Below are 17808 nucleotides of genomic sequence, written 5' to 3'. Positions count from 1 at the left end.
AATGGTTTTGAATAGGGTAGTTTTCACAAAAGTAGATCCGCAAATAATGGCGAGTAATCATCAACAAAAGTTATTATGAGCATGTAGAATATGTGGAAATCTTTTAAGAAAGACAGTTTAAAAAGTGATAGTAATTGATCAAATATATAAATATATAGAATAAATATATCAAAGATTCTCAGTATATTTATCTAGAGAAAATGTGTATAAAGTGTTATACTACTCCTAGAAACATCAAAACTAGAGGTAACAGCGTTTTCAAAGCTCCAATTAATTGGGTAAAATGTCTATCAATCGAATGCAAATCTACTTAAAAATGTTAGAAAGTAAATGTCATTTAATTGATATAAAACTTGCTCGAAAATTTGCATTAAAAAAGAAAAACTATTGGTAAAGCAGAACTTGACAAATGCATTTTCAAGCATGTTCATGTTTTTTGAATAGTGTTATTTCAGATTATCTTGAAAAAATTACTCTTTTGCAAGATACAGTTGTAATACAAGTTTTGTGCGAGGCAGAAAGTGCAGAAAATGTTTTGAAAGCATATAAACCAAGAATACTTTATTTTGAATTGAGAAAAAAAAGAAGGTATTGTATTGAAGTAAAAATATTATTCATTAAATTTACTCGTAATTAAAATTAATACATAAAACTTGCTTTTAAATTTTTTACAAAATAATATGATTAAGTTTAATATTTTATTTTTTATTTATTTTTTATATATATTCGTCATTATTAATATAAGTTTGTACAACATTTTACCGTGAAATATATGACTGGAGCAAGTAGAAGACAATAGTCTTATCATCTTGATAAGACAAGAGCCTTATCATCATCTTATCATCCTAATAACGAGGCTGAAGTCTATTATTGTATACATGAAGTCTATTATTGTATACATATACAGAGGCATAGAAAGAATTTTTTGGTGTTTGAGAGAGGTAACTTCCAGACATGGAGCAAACTCCAAACATTTATATGTTTATACTTATGTCAAATAATATGGGTTTGCAAAAAATTGCGATGATTGGAGGCTGGGAACAAAAAAAAACCCAAATTTTTGCCCCCCTCCTGCCCCAAACGTGAGAGCAACAAGTTGATGAAGTATTTTTTGTACTATTCTTAACTAGACTTATATTCATCGATAAATTTTAAGTTTCATAGTATTATCTATTAGCGTTTAAAAATTATTACCATATAAAATTTGCAACCCCCTCAAATTGAGGGGGTTTAAACTTTATATGGTCATAATTTTTGAACGCTAAAATATTTTAAAATGAAATCTAAAAATTTTATTCATATCATTGTAAGTGTCATAATATTATAAATAGTCCGTACTATTTCTAAGATAATGATATTCAGCAACTTGATGAGCATTTAACTAACTTTTTTAATTTTACTATTGCAGTATGCTCTGTGCATCAGTAAACACTTACTTTTATGATTTGATATTATTGAGTATTATTTTGTCATCATGTATTGTATAATGGGAAATCTTGTCAATTTTTAGATATAGCAATCAAAAAACTTATCAAATTGTATAGATTCACATGACCAGATGATTCTGTAACACCAAAATGCATTTACTTGAAAATCATGTATATCAGTGAATAATGGAGATTAGATACAGGTGTTAATGGTGAAAAATGGAGATTAGAAATAGATCTTTATGTTGAAAGTTTACATACTGAATTTATCTTAATAGATTATTCTGGCATATGGGTTGTTGTCAACTTGAAAGCATCATTAAAGAATATTTTATAAAAAATCACCCTAAAATAAAATATATATATATATATATATATATATATATATATATATATATATATATATATATATATATATATATATATATATATATTATATATAAATGTAGGAAAAAAAAAAAAAATTAAAAGAAATTTTTTACGAAGTATTTTTTGTAATAGAACTTTTAAATCAGATTTATTATAAATTTTTAAAAATATAAATGATAAAAAAAATCTTTGTTGTTTTTTTAACTTTCATTTTAAGACCTTTTTGATGTTAACCCTTAAGCAATGTAAATTTAAAAGTTTATATGAGGAGACTTTTTTAATATTGAATTAAAATATCTTTTAACTTAAAAGTTAAATAAATTTTTTTTATAACTTATTAGGAGTATGGCCTTTTAATTCAAAATCAAAATTTAATTTTTATATGATGTAGATTATCATTGCTAGAATTTAGATTGCTATTTTTTTTTGTTTGTTTGGTATCTTAAATTTTAAACTGTTACAAAATAAGCTTAAAATGTTGCTAAACCTTTTTTTTTTTTTTTCAGGTGCCTTAAGAAGTCCTTTTGATCTTATTACAGGGCACCGCGTATGATCATTTAATTGGAAGTTCACGCCTCCTTCCTAACCGATGTTGCAAAACTTGCCCAGAGGTAAGGTTTGTGCCATGGATCCTTTGTTTCTGAGGCAAGTACGCTACCACTGCACCACCGCTGTTCCTAAACTATTAATTTTTTTTTTAAAATTTTGTACTGCGCCACGGCTGCTTTTAAATCTTAAATTAAAAAAAAATTTTGCTTGCGTTATTAGGGTAGAGCGGGGCATATAGGGACACTTAAGCAACAAATGCTAGTTACGGATAAACTAATCATAGTTAACACTGTTTTTTTATAATTTTCCAAAAATTCATTGTTATAAGAAAATGAAAAAAATTCTAAAAATAAGCTATAACAACCAAAGTAACGAAACTCTAGACTAGCAAAATTTTTACATTTTGCAAGTGGATGGGGCAAAATTTGAAAATGGGACATTTGAAAAGCAGAATTTATTCATTAATTGTAAAGTTTCAAAAATTATAAAAAATTAAGGCTATCTATCGTTTAAACATGTTCAGACATTAAACTTTCAAAAAAAGTAACATACCTATATCTACGACACGTTCATACACCCATACACCACAAAATAAAAACAAAAATAACAACTAAAATATTAAATTTGAGTTTTATTATAAAGTACCACCGCTCTGCTCTAACCTATATATAATTAAATTGGTAACTACTACTATATCTAAAATTAAACAAAAAATATTATGAATCACACACAGAAAATATGAAACTATTTGGCAACATTTTTGATGAGTTGGCTTATTTATTAGCAATATGCCAATGTAAAGCAAACTTAAATATGCCATTTTTATCAGCAGCTTTTCTAGTTCTTAGTTCCTTTTTATTCACAGCTAAAACTGCATTTCATCCCATTTGGATGATTGATCAATCTTACATAATTTCTTATTATCTTTGTTTACATTAAACACTATTAATAATCAGGTTAAGTTATATAAATAAGAAAATCTTTGGATTTATTACTAATATTGCTTTTCTAAATAAGAAAAATAGATTAATAATAAAATCATCAAACTGTAAAGAGCATCATAAAATGGTAGTAATATAGTCAATTATATAAATAACTTGTTGTCCCGATACGCCCCCACAAAAGTCATTTTACTGAAATTAATACTGTTCATTAAGTTTAATTCCAGATATTATTTTAAAATCAGAATCAAAAAGAGGATAAAAAATACTCTCTGAAAAATATAAACTTTTTATAAATACAGCAAGTTAGCAATAGTTCAAGATAAATCTTTTGTTGTTGTATCGCTTAAGACAATACGCAAATTTTGTTTTTCGCAAACTTATTGATGCATTTTAGATTTTTAAATGTATTTTGGTATTTCTAAAATTAGTTTTTTTTTCACAATAATTTAAAATACTTTACCAAATAAAATTTATACAAAATTTATTTTAGCTGAGGTACAAGACTTAATTGTACCATTATGCCACACTGTTCTGATATGCCCCGCTCTACCCTATCTCGATTTAAAAAAATTACAGGTAAAAATAAATAACTTGTAATTTTTTCTTACAATATCTAGAGTAAGAATTTGTTTTGCTAATTATCCAAAAAAATTTTATTCGCAAAATATTCTTTAAATAATTGAGGTGATGCTGTACTTTAATTCACCTAAAAACCTAATTATTTCAAACAAAAAATTTTCTTTCTTTAAAGATTTACGAGTTAAGTTTTTTTTTTTTAACTTAATGAAGAGCTTAACAAATATAAAATTTAAAAACTTTTTTTCTTTTTTTGATTGCGAAGACTAATTACATATTTAAAAAAATCTATTCTTTTGTTTTTTCCTAATTATTTTCAATCTGAAAACAAGGCGAAGAAAATTAAATATAAAGAAAAAGTTTCAAAATTTTTTCATTAGAAGCAATTTTTTTTAACACATGTCAATGTAATAGAAACATAACAGTGTTTTTTTTTGCCTTATTTAGAGTATATTTAAACAAAATTTAAACGGCAACAGAAAGAGTTACAACTTTGTTTTACAATTTTTATAAGCTGTAATTGTAATTTACACTACAATACATAGTGTTGGGAGCGACAATGAAACGCATCGTGTTGGTAGGGACAGGTATATGCCATTTACACTGTACTGCATAAAGTTTTATTGCATGTAGCATTATATAAAGTTTTATTACATGTAGCACATTAATAAAGTTTTATTGGATGTAGCATATTATATAAAGTTTTATTGCATGCAACACATTATATAAAGTTTTATTGCATGCAACACATTATATAAAGTTTTATTGCATGGAACACATTATACTGCATAAGTTATAACTAGTTAAAGTATAAAAACACGACGAATAAACTTTTAAATGACTTAAAAAGGAATTAATTCTCGAAATATTTTCTAAAGTATTAACTAATATTAAATTATGTTTTCAACGGCGTATTGGAAGTGAATTTAAACAATTATCCCATGTGTCCCGTATAATCCCGTATAATAATATATATCTCGAAATATTTTCTAAAGTATTAACTACTATTAAATTATGTTTTCAACGGCGTATTGGAAGTGAATTTAAACAATTATCCCGTGTGTCCCGTATAATGCCAAAAAATAGACATTCTTGTAACCCAAAAGATTTTTTGACGACTCTTGACATATTTTTGAACAGTTGAATTAAATTTAAGCAGGATTTGTTTTTTACAGGTTTAAGTTTTTTTTTTTACCTAATTCCACTGTATAATTATTAACACAAATTCTGTGATATATTAAATGATTTACGTAACGAAAATAAAAAAATATCTCAGCGGCAGTCTCAAAGTTGCAATAAACTGATGATACCAATATACATAAACTAATGTCAGTAAAAAACTATCTATTGCTTTCTTTGTATGATAAAAAACGAATCAAGTTTATCCGCGCCATATTTACAATACCTATATTATCACCCAAAGCTGCTCGCTGGTATTTTATCTAAAAAACAAATTAAATGTCAAAAATTAACAATAAATGGTAACTAATGATCTCCCATCGCAAAAGATATGCTATCTTAGAGGTTATTTTTAATTATTTATAAAAGGTGAAACTAACTTGGGCTTTGAATCCATTTGAAAAATTTTTTAGATTCTCTAACAGTTTAGAACTTTGAAGGATGATATCAACAAGAGGACCATCAGCAAAGGTGTCGACTGATGCATCAACTACTTCAGCTTTCAGAAGCAAAGTCGAGTTAGTATCACACAGTAAGTTATTTAATGTCTCTCCTATTTTCTAAAAAAAAATATATATATTTTTTTAAAATTAAACATTAAATAAACCAATCGCAAATTGAATACAACTGTCAAAAACTGAGCTTATTGTCAAAAACTGCATAATTAGTTAAATATAAGTATTTTATACACGCTGAATATTAATGGAATTTTTTATAAACAAAGTATGCAACGATAGGAACAGCTTGAATTATGATACAGTAAATATGGTAATAAAAAAAGTTTATGATAAATCAAAAACAATGCCTTCAAGTTAAAAACCGATAAAATTTTCCGTATAATTTCAAAAACTTTCTTATATATTACAAGGCTGTAGAAAACTTTTTTTGATGTTTGAGCTAAGCAACTTTGAAACATGAAGAAAACTCCATATATAAGCATGTTCATATATATGAGGATGCTATGCAAAAAATTGTGCTGATTGAAGACTGGGAACAACAAAAACCCTAAACTTTACAGCCCCTCAATTTGAGGGTGTGTAAACTTTATAAATTCATAAAAGCCGAACAAGAGATTATTGAATCAAATTTGAAATTTGTCGATGAATATAAAGGTTAAGATCAAAAATAAATATAAAGGTTAAGATCAAAAAAACAAAAACAAATTTGACTAAATGACTTCCTATTTGGGGCTGGGGGGAATATAGGGGGAAGGGGCTAATATTTTATGGTTTTTGTTGTTCCCAGTCTCCAATCAGCGCAATTTTTTGCATAGCATCCTCATTCCTCATATATATGAACATACTTATATATGAAGTTTTCTTCATGTTTCAAAGTTGCTTAGCTCAAACATTAAAAAAAGTTGTCTACGTCCTTGTATTAGTATAATTAAATGTTACAGGTAATCTTTGAAATGATGGAAACTATTGAAACTTATAACTAATTGAACATTTTTGAAATAACAAACCTATTTTAGATGTAAATATATAATAACTACCTTTGCTAACGGAAAACCATAAATGTTTGCAATATGTATAAAACTAAATTAAACTATAATAACAATTTATACTATTTAATATTATAGCCTATTCTACTGTTAATTTGTTTTGCATATTTTATCCCGTGTATTTATCTGCTTTTTAATCTGACCTTAAAGCTTATGAAATAAACAATTTTAACAGATTTTACACACACCATCAATATGTCGATTGCTGTATCACTATTGCATAACTCTTTTCCAATAATTCCCAGAACATTCACAAGATTCATCTTTCCTGATACACTTATCTCCAACTTTAACATAAGTGCAATCATTGTAAAAACTTCTTCACAACAAACCTAAATGACAGAATAATTCAAATTAAAAATCAACTGCTGTTCAAATAGGCGATCTAGCGATCTATGTAAACATTTACTAATGATTATTTAGGTTATATTACGATGAAAAGTTTATTTTTTGCAATAAAATTTTCCTCAATTCAGAACCTTTGAAGAGTCGCACTGAATGAGTTTTAATGCTAGAGATCTCATTGCACTACATGTCGCATCCATGATTTCACAATTCCTTTGAATGTTGCCTAAGGAAATATTAATTTAATAAAGATCGCATAAATATGAATAATTATGATATTAACATATTTTATTTTTAAAACTTATCAGTAATGATTGTACTTAAATTCAATGTATACAGAAAACTTTGCATAGTATGCACAAACGATGTTAATAACACCTTTTTTAGAAAGCACTTTCGAAATTACCTTGATCATTTAAAAGTGTATTTTTTAAAAGTAACCAAAGCATTTTAACATGGTCAATTCCACCTAAAACATCCAAGGGTGCAATAGCCACATAGTTGCTTAGATATTGCCAGCACCTACTTCTAGTATTGTTCAATCTATAATAAAATATCATTAAACTTTTTAAAAAAAAAACCTGCATTTTTCAAGTTTTCAAAGCTGGGGAAAACTTAATGTAAATAAAAGCTTACATTTGTAAAAATTTCTCATTTGACAAGCCAGCAAGCTCATTATATGCTTGACACATCCCTACAACCTAACAAAAAAGGCCATAACATTATAGTATTATACGTATAAGAGTTTTTTTTTATTATTTATATGTAATATTGACAATATTACTTTATGACAAAAAAAACAAAAAAAAAACATAACTAAAATGTAAATGAAAAAACCTTAACAGGGATTTCATTGTTAACCATGACCTCGAGTAACCTCATATTGCTATTCTAAAAAGTAATTGAGATTAAATTTAAAAAATAATATTGATTCATTTAAAAATCAGTGTTAATTAGTAATGATCCATAATTTCACAACTAACCATATCTAAAGTAAAAAAATTTCATAGGGCAAACTGGGATTAGATGAGGTACTTAAAGAAAAAAACATCAATACCCCATTTTGCTTGGCATGGTTTAAAAATTTATAGGAAGATCTTGTAAATCCTAAAAAAAAACCGTCAAAATATTTACTATTAGTACACAGTTCACAGAATAAAATTCCCAACACAAAGTTTGGAATTTTATTATTTCCTTCCAGACCAGAACAGGAATAGTGATTATACCTATACAACTTACTGCAGGAAACCCAGCTTTTGAAATTTGAGGAATAGAGCTCCGTACAATAAAGGCATAGTGCGTCTTTATTTGTGAATTTTTAGGAATTTTTAATCATAAAAAACTCACCAATTCACAAATGAAGAAAAAAGCCTGTTTGGCTTTTTTCTCTCTTTGGCCTTCAGTAATGTTTTTTTATAAGGTAAGGAATTCAAACTATTTTGTATTTTTATTTTAATACTTGATTCTTTAGTCTTGAAATTAAATGATGTGGAGAATGGGCATTAAATGGTGTGGAGAAACAACTGAACTTGATTAATCAAACGAATACTCGTAACTACCAAAGCTTGTTAAAGCTTTGTTTTTATTCAATTTGGTAATACCAGCCAAATCAGCAACAAAGTCTTTAGCTGAAATATTGGCAGTGTTTGAGACAGCAGCAGAGGCTTCAATTTTGATTGTGATGGAGAGAGTCAGGTGCTGCAATGACATCGGTAGATGCCGCAACAATAGCATCAGCAGGTCTTGTATCATGCAATATGTGGTATAAACCCTATTTTGTCTTACCGAAACTACCCCATTTTACCCCAATATAGTGTGACACAATAAAATGCAGTATAATCAAAACAGGATTGATTTTATTGTTAAATTAAAGATTCTATTTGTCAATAATAAGATATTATTCAGGTAAAATAAAAGCAAAAGTTGACCTTTTTATAGAATAAGCATTATGCAGTAAAAGAAATAAAATACTTACATCTGCACTCTCTTCTTCAGCAGATAAAAACTGATCAACTTCTTCATCCATGTCTTCCCAGCTACTTTGATCATCTAACAAAAACGTAAATTAATTTTATTTAACAATAGATTGAATCAAAGCTATTATATGATTAATAAAAAAGAAATTAAACTATAAAAAAATATCCTGCCCAGCAAACAATTTTTTAGTAGATTTGCAGTGGACCTATATTGGGCTTTTTTAGTGGTTCATCAGAGGTTTGTTCATCGGTTACTTAGCAGACTATTAGAGACAGCCAATGTAAATGGCAAGCTGATAACTTTCCAACAATAAAATAGTGGCTAATCATTGGCTAGCCACTTTTGGTGGCTGCCACTAATGGTCCGCTAAAAAACTACAGCGATCTGCTAAAAATGCCTACATAGGACCACTAAAATTCCACTATACAATGTTTGCTGGATGTTAATAAAAATACTTTTTTAGATTATCAGATTAGATTTTAGATTATCAGATTAGATTTTAGATTATTTTGTTAGATTAGATTTAGATTATTAGATTATTTAGATTATCAGTGTAACTCATGAAAAAATTCCAACTACCGTATGTTGTCTTTTGACAAATTTATCTTTTACAAACATATTTTTGCACAAAATTTTTTTTTTATTTAAACAGTTACTGCGAAAAATATAAACAACAAAAACTAAAGAGCACTACAAACCTATGCTTCATGTTAACTTTAATATAATTCTGATTTGTACAACTACAAAATTTTTTTACACAATAAATTCATGCGATTATAAGTAAACTGTAATAAAAGACTATTCATACTAAAAGGAAACCTTTTATTATTGTTAGTCTTTCTCACATGAAAGGTATAAAAGATTGTTTGAATGTTGAAAGATCATGGTAAAGTCAATAAAATAACCGTAAACAAATTCATATTTTTAAAATTAAATTTAAACTTTAAATATGATACTACTATTTGATACATTTTCATAATATTATGTTGATTAAAAATATTTTTGTGTGATACGATAATGATTAAAAATATTTTTGTGTGATACAATGATAATTAAAGATATTTTTGTGTAATACGATGATGATTAAAGATATTTTTGCTTTACACGATGTTGATTAAAGATATTTTTTTGTGATATGATGATGATTAAAGATATTTTTGCATGATACGATGGTGATTAAAGATATTTTTGTGTGATATGATGTTGATTAAAGATATTGATAGTGGGACACAGGAAGCTCTGCATAATACTGTTTCACAGATACAATAGCTTCTTCATTTGACAAAAAATGCTTCCCAAAAAGGAATTGTTTCAAGTTTCTGAAGAAGTAATAGTCAAAAGGAGCTGAAACTGGTGAATACAATTGGTCTTCAAGCAATTTGTAATTTAAACATTCAAGTTAATTATTGTCAAAAAAATTTTTTTGCGATCATCTGTATTGTCTTGATTGAAAACAATTGTTTTCTTCTGTAAACCAGATCTTTTTCATTTTGTTATCTAACTGATCTTAAAGGTTGTAATAATATTCTGTGTTATTTTTGTTTACCTTTTTCAAGATAATCAACCAAAAAAATGATTTCTGTTGTTGTTTCACTTTTTAGATGCCCACTAGCTGGTTCATATTCAATGTACAACCATTGACAATTTTAGCATTTTTTAACGGTATGAATTTCTGTTGCTGATAAACCTTCAAAAACAAAGAATTTTAACACTGCACAATATTCTGTTTTTACCATACAAAATACACTGACATGTCAACTTCATGTTGCTTCTAAACAAAAAATGAATTAATAAGAATGAAGATGAAACATTTAAATTTTGATTCCTCTGCTAGTTGATTTTGGAATTAATCACTAATTTCACTAATTGATACTATTCCTAATAAGCCAGGCACACTTAAACTTCTTGGAATTGATTGGTTTGTCATGGTTATAAACTCTAAACTTGTACATAACTAGCTATCAAAAAACCAACAGATTCTTGCTTCTCAAATCTCATTACATCAAATAGCAAAACCAATAAAATGTTTGGACTTTTTCATTCATTATCAGATACAAAGCTTTTAATGGATGTGGAAATGTTGGAACATTCAGACTGTCACATTGATCAGGTTTGCTCTTTCTCTACTGAAAGAAAAAGCCTGACATTTTCCTTTTAATACCTAATGTTGATAATACTTAAAATACCTAATACCTATAATCCTCCTGCTGTACAAGAAGATTTTAGATAATTTTGGCAGAAAATAACAAAAGTAGTTAGTATTAAAAATATTCTGTGTTTGTTATTAAATTTGGATTTTCTTACACTTAATTGTTATTAAGTGATTCAAACAATAAATCGAGTGTTCCTTTGATACAAAATTTAATTCGAAACATACTCATTTTTCAAGACACACTCATTGCACATCTGTTTTAATGTATCTAAAGTATTTTGATACAAAAATTTAAAAGTATTAGGTAAAAAAATATAAAAATAAAAAAGTACTATGAACTATGAAGACTATAAGACTAAAACTAAATATAACTATATTAATATACTATATAAATATACTATATATAACTATATAAATATACTATATTCAACTTTATAAATATACTATATATATAACTATACAAATATACTATATTCATAAGTATATAAATATACTATATATATAACTAAATAAATATATTATATATACAACTATATAAATATACTATATACATAAGTATATAAATAGACTATATATATAACTAAATAAATATACTATATATATATATATATAACTATATAAATATACTATATATAAATAACTATATAAATATACTATATACACATAACTATATAAAATACTAGATATATAACTATACAATTATACTAAATATATAACTTTATAAATATACTATATATATAACTATATAAATATATTATATATATAACAATACAAATATACTATATATATATAACTATATAAATATACTAAATATATAACTTTATAAATAACTATACATATAACTATATAAATATATTATATAAACAACAATACAAATATACTATATATATAACTATATAAATATACTATATATATAACTATATAAATATATTATATATATAACTCTATAAGTGTAATATATATAACAATATAAATCACAGTCAGATCAGGTTATCCTGCTACTGGTAACATATATAGATCACAGTCAGATCAGGTTATCCTGCTACTGGTAACATGTAACCCAGTACAATCTGCTTCATGTCCTGCTGCCTCGTAGGATACGCCTTTTTAGGCAAAGGCTAGGAGATGCCGACTTTGAATTAAAACACCTCCTGCCTTGGGGCTCTTGGTTGAGTAAAGGCTAGAGATGGTGTCTCGATAAAAATACTCATCTTGGTTAGATGTTAAATGCACCCGGCTACTGTCTGGTAGAAGGCCTCCAAGGCAAAGACTTAAGGGGTAAACAGCTTCTATCTGTTGACCAGCCTCGCACCCCTTCTTCATCTATTAGGCTGGCGCAGATGTATTTTTAATAAATTGTTTCCAGTTTAGGATGTTGAATGCTGGATCTTCTTGACTCAATGGATGGGTTTTGCTTGTGTCTCTGTTTTTATGACTAGGCAACTCATTCTATTATCTCCTAATGAGGGTACAGCTCTAAAACTCAGTTTTATGGTTCTGAGGCCGGCTGGTAGTCAGGTTTCCCAAACTCTGTGGTAGCTCTCAGAGAGGTTGATTCCATCAACAGCTGAAAAATATCAAAGTATTAACAGTGTCATGTTGCGCATGGATGGTGTCCCTGTTTGTACTTTTAGTGTGCATTGTGGAGGCCACATTTGGAGCCCTTTGTTACGGCTTAGGGTTTATTCGTAGTAATGAGGCAATTGCTTGGGCTATTAAACGGTGTTCTGAGTACTATCTATGCTTTGAGTCAAGTTCTTCAATCTAATTTAAAAATGAATAAAGTACCAAAAACCATAAAACACAAAAAACTATCATCATCACCATGTTCTCTAAACCTATCATTCACTAATATTCGTGGTCTTCGAAGTAACTTTTCTTCTGTTGAGTCTTATTTCTTGCAAAGTTCACCAGACCTACTTGCTCTTTGTGAGACTAATTTGAGTTTGGCTGTCTCATCTTGTGATCTTAGTGTTGATGGTTATCTGCCTCTAATTTGTAAAGACTCCAATAGTCACATGCTTGGCCTGGGCATTTACATTCGTAAGAATTCACCCATTTGTTGTGAAACTAGGTTTGAATCCACAGACTATTCTTTCATGTGCTTTCGTTTAGCACCACTTCACTCTATTGCCTTTCTCTTTGTTCTATATCGCTCTCCTTCATCTCAAGACTGCACTCTTTCTGACATTATTTCTGATCATATTGACCAAGCCCTCTCTCTTTATCCATCAGCTAATATAGTTGTTGTCGGTGACTTAAATGCTCACCACTCTGAGTGGCTTGGCTCTAGTGCCAGTGACTCTGCAGGCATTAAAGCCCACAACTTTTGCCTTTCTCAATCCCTAACTCAAATAGTCAACTTTCCAACTCGCTTTCCTGACAACCCGAATCATCTACCTTCTCTACTCGACTTATGTCTTGTTTCTGATCCTAGTCAGTGCTCAGTTTCTCCACATTCACCTTTAGGTTCTTCTGATCACAGTTTGATCTCTCTAAAACTAATATCTCATTCTTCTTCATCACCTGAATCCCCCTATTATCGAACCTCTTACAACTACAGTAAAGCTGACTGGGATTCTTTCCGTGATTTTCTTCGTGATGGCACTTGGGTAGAAATCTTTTGTCTTCCTGTCGACAAATGTGCTACATACATAACTTCGTGGATTCAGGCTGGCATGGAATCTTTTATTCCCTCTCGACGATTCCAGGTCAAGCTTCACTCTCCTCCATTGGTTTCCTCACACTGTGCTGCTGCGATTGCCAATCGAAACCGTTACTTCCATATTTATCAGCAAAACAATTCTCCAGAAAACAGACGTCTGTTTATTACTGCTAGAAACAATTGTAAAAAGGTTTTGTCTAACGCCAAAACCCGCTATTCTCAGGTCATGAAATCTCGTATCTCCTCTCAAAAATTAGGCTCTCGTGACTTCTGGAGAATCTTTAATAATATCAATAATAAGGGCAAATCTATAATCCCACCTCTCTTGTATGGTTCAGACTTTGTCACCTCACCTAAAGACAAAGCCGAATTGTTTGCTAAAAACTTTTCATCAATATCATCTCTTGATTCCACTAGTTGCGTTCTACCTGATATTGCCAACAAACAGGTTGATCCATTGCTTAACATTCATATCACTCCAGCATCTGTATCTAAAGTGATTTCCTGCCTAGACTCTTCTACAGCTTGTGGCCCGGACAACATACCTGTTATTGTCTTGCAGAAGTGTTCTCCAGAGCTGTCATCTAAACTCTCAAAACTATTCAACAAGTGCTCATCAGAGTCTTGTTTTCCAGCCTGCTGGAAAGCGGGATCTGTTATTCCTATTTTCAAAAATTCTGGAGAGCGATCTGATTCGTCTAACTACCGTCTCATAAGTCTTCTTCCTATCATTAGCAAGGTTTTTGAATCTTTAATTAACAAACACTTAATTTCTCATCTTGAATCTAATAACTTATTTTCTGACCATCAATATGGATTTCGATCTTCTCGTTCTACAGGTGATTTGCTAACAGTAATAACTGACAGATTTTATCGTGCATTAGATGAAGGTGGAGAGGTTAATTGAAAACATAGTTGGGCCTGCTCTTGCAGCCAACCAATAAATACAAATACTATAATGGGCACTGCTCTAAAGAGCTAGCGTCTCTTGTGCCATCTACTAAAATTCATTCTCGTGTTACTCATCATTCAATTAAGTGTCATCCTATTTTCTGTGACTATTCCTAAGTGCTCCAAAAACGCTTATTCGTCTAGTTTGTTTCCTCGAACATCAGCTCTTTGGAATTTACTTCCTTTATCTTGCTTTCCTGATTCATATAATTTGCAATCTTTTAAGTCATCCGTCAATCATTATCTTGCTCTACAATCTTCATCTTTTCTCTTTCAGTAACTTCCAACTTTAATTAGTGGCTGCTTGCAGCCTTGTTGGAAGTAAAGATGTATAAAAAAAAAAAAAATACTATATATATATATATATATATATATATATATATATATATATATATATATATATGTATAACTATCTAAGTGTAATATATATATAACTATATAAATATGATATATATATATATATATATATATATATATATATATATATAACTATATAAATACAATATCGTATAACTATATAAATACAATACCCATGAAAAATCGTTAATATATTAATATATCAAAATATATTTAAAAATAGTTATACGCTTCTTTTTTTATCAAAATCACTTTATATATTTATAAACACATTGTATAACAAGAATATGACTTTTAAAGATTTTAAAACTGCTCTTTACGGCAAAGAGACTTACAATGAAATGAAAAAAATTACAAAATTTGAAGATACGAAATACAATTACGAAAAATCAACTTGTTTTTTTTCAAAAATGCAAAAATGTTAAACAATATAGCTCCAAAATTGTTTAAAATAAAAAGTCGTATGTACCAAAAAGCTGAAAATATAATGAAAGAAAACAGAAAAAAATTATTAGTTCATACTCCAAATGAAGCAAAAGAAAGATTATATTCAAGTAAGAAGTTGATTGATGAATTAAATTTATATCTTCAATCACAAATAAGATATAATGATTATGAGATAATTAATAATATAACAAACAAATCTAAGAATTACCATTACTTTTTGAAAAAAACTGAATTAAAAGGAAAATTCTATAAATTGTAAAATAACATTAGTTATAAAATCAATTTTGAAAAAACTCGTCCTAACTGATTTTTAAACCAGCAATAATAAATTTAACAAATATTAACCTGGATAAAGCAACTACTGAACTACTTAATCTTGGTCCAAAATTTGTCCCAATACAAAAGAATATCCCTTATATGGACATAATCACTAATATTGAAACTTGCGCCTTAGAACTCGAACAACAAAATAAACAAACACAGACATCTTTCTTCAAACAGATGTTATTTGACATCTGTTTGAAAAATGCTTTGTTTGAAAAATAATTCTCCTTTATTCTAATGTACTTCATTTCTTCCCTCAGGTGTTCACTGCTTGTGTGTGACCATTCGGCGAATTTTATATATGCCAGAATTATATATATGCCAAAGTTTATAAATAATATTGGGCTTAGCCCGTAAGGGTTAGTGTCATTGAGCACGACTATTTTCCAAATCACAATTACTGTCACCGTGAAAGAAGTTGTTTGTCTCTGAATGACGCATGGGCTAGTTTTTTAGTCATAAATCAGTTATAAATCCATGCATAGGTGTTTAATCCATCATGGTTTTCTGGAGTATGACTGGAATGGCTTGGTGCAGTTAAGAGATAAATCTTTACGCTGGTTACTAACAACACAAGACTCTATTAAACGACATAAACAGCACGGACTTACACATTACACCTATAAACCCTTGCTTTTTGTTCTTTTATTAGATAAGCTATCTTTGTTTGAACTCAATCTTATTTAGATAATATTTTCTTTTAGTAGATATTATATATGGTTGTAATGTAGATATAGATTTGTATGCCATGTATATGAGGTTATCATGTGTGATTGAGTTGTGAATTTTGGGTTCATATACATATAATTTTGTATTGTAGCTTATATATATATAATAGCGATTGTTTTTAACTAGCGGCTTTTGACATGTTTTGTTGATGGACATCTTTTCGTTGTTTGAAAATTCTAACTAGTTCTTTAAAATTAAAAATAAAAGATAACTTAACAAAACTGTAATGCTTTTCTTTACAAAACTTAAAAAAGCATTCACATTTAAAGATATATCCATTTGACAAAGGAACAGGTTTTGCTTTATTATACGAAAATGAAGCAAAAGATAAATTAGAAGAACAAATAAAAAATAGTAAAATTATTGATTACGATCTAACACTTACATTCACTACTAAACTTCAAAAATTATTATGTAAATCAAGAAATATGACTTTTAAAGAAATATACTATATATATATAACTATATATAACTATATATATATAACTAAAAATATATACATATATATATATATATATATATATATATATATATATATATATATATATATATATATATATATATATATATATATATATATATATATATATATATGTATATATATATATATACAGTATTGGACAAAACATTTGCAACCAACATCGAGCAATGCTAAAAACTGTTCCTAATTTTACATGTCTTAAAAACGAAACGAACTATACTACCACAGCAAACAGTTCAGGAGTCTGGAGTCATAGCATGCCATGACATGAGCAATCAGCTGACAGGTGACAGCACACAGGCAGAATTTTGTTGACAAGTGCTATTTTGCAGCGGACGAAACAAGTGCAACTTTTTTGGTTTGTTTCATTTTCTTAAGTCTGGTCCGTGTCAACGTCACGGAAGTTTTTTAATAATTAAAGGAAGTATCCAGAAGTTTCCAGAAGCTTCCAGAAGTTTCCAGAAGAAGCATCTGGAAGCATCCAGTAGCATCCAGAAAAATCCAGAAACATTCAGAAGCATCCAGACGCATCCAGAAGCTTCCAGAAGCATAGAAAAGAAGCATCTAGAATCTTCCAGAACAGGTTCGCACAGGTTCATTTTACTATATGAGAGACATGTAAATCGACATGTAATTCAGTCAGTATATGGAAGTCAATCAGTCAGTATTATCAAGACAGTTTATCGAAGTGAGTTTTATCAAAGTGTTTTATCGAAGAACATCAATACAAGAAGTGAAATACAACAAGTGTTTCATTACATCAATATAGTCCACATCCAACCAAGACGTTGTGTTCCACAGAGCATTATTGTATCATCACAAGGTAAATGTA

At 28.4% G+C, this 17808-nt stretch overlaps 1 protein-coding gene across 1 annotated transcript in view; it reads right to left on the bottom strand.

Moving 5' to 3' along the window:
* Window positions 1-4957: 4957 nt before the first annotated feature.
* The window catches only part of LOC136072090 (uncharacterized), a 28229-nt gene continuing 15378 nt past the window's right edge, over window positions 4958-17808 (bottom strand). Inside the window, exons 9-16 of the mRNA XM_065820346.1 lie at window positions 8869-8942; window positions 7731-7784; window positions 7530-7594; window positions 7300-7436; window positions 7028-7119; window positions 6737-6880; window positions 5425-5604; window positions 4958-5307 (exon numbers count right to left, since the gene is read on the bottom strand). Coding sequence (XP_065676418.1) covers window positions 5206-5307; window positions 5425-5604; window positions 6737-6880; window positions 7028-7119; window positions 7300-7436; window positions 7530-7594; window positions 7731-7784; window positions 8869-8942 — 848 coding nt within the window. The 3' untranslated portion in view covers window positions 4958-5205. The remainder of the gene's footprint in view (window positions 5308-5424; window positions 5605-6736; window positions 6881-7027; window positions 7120-7299; window positions 7437-7529; window positions 7595-7730; window positions 7785-8868; window positions 8943-17808) is intronic.

The sequence above is a fragment of the Hydra vulgaris genome, chromosome 15, assembly GCF_038396675.1.
Source record: "Hydra vulgaris chromosome 15, alternate assembly HydraT2T_AEP".
NCBI lineage: Eukaryota > Metazoa > Cnidaria > Hydrozoa > Anthoathecata > Hydridae > Hydra > Hydra vulgaris.
The sequence above is the reverse complement of the archived record's forward strand: the minus strand, read 5'-3'. Positions and strand labels throughout refer to the sequence as shown.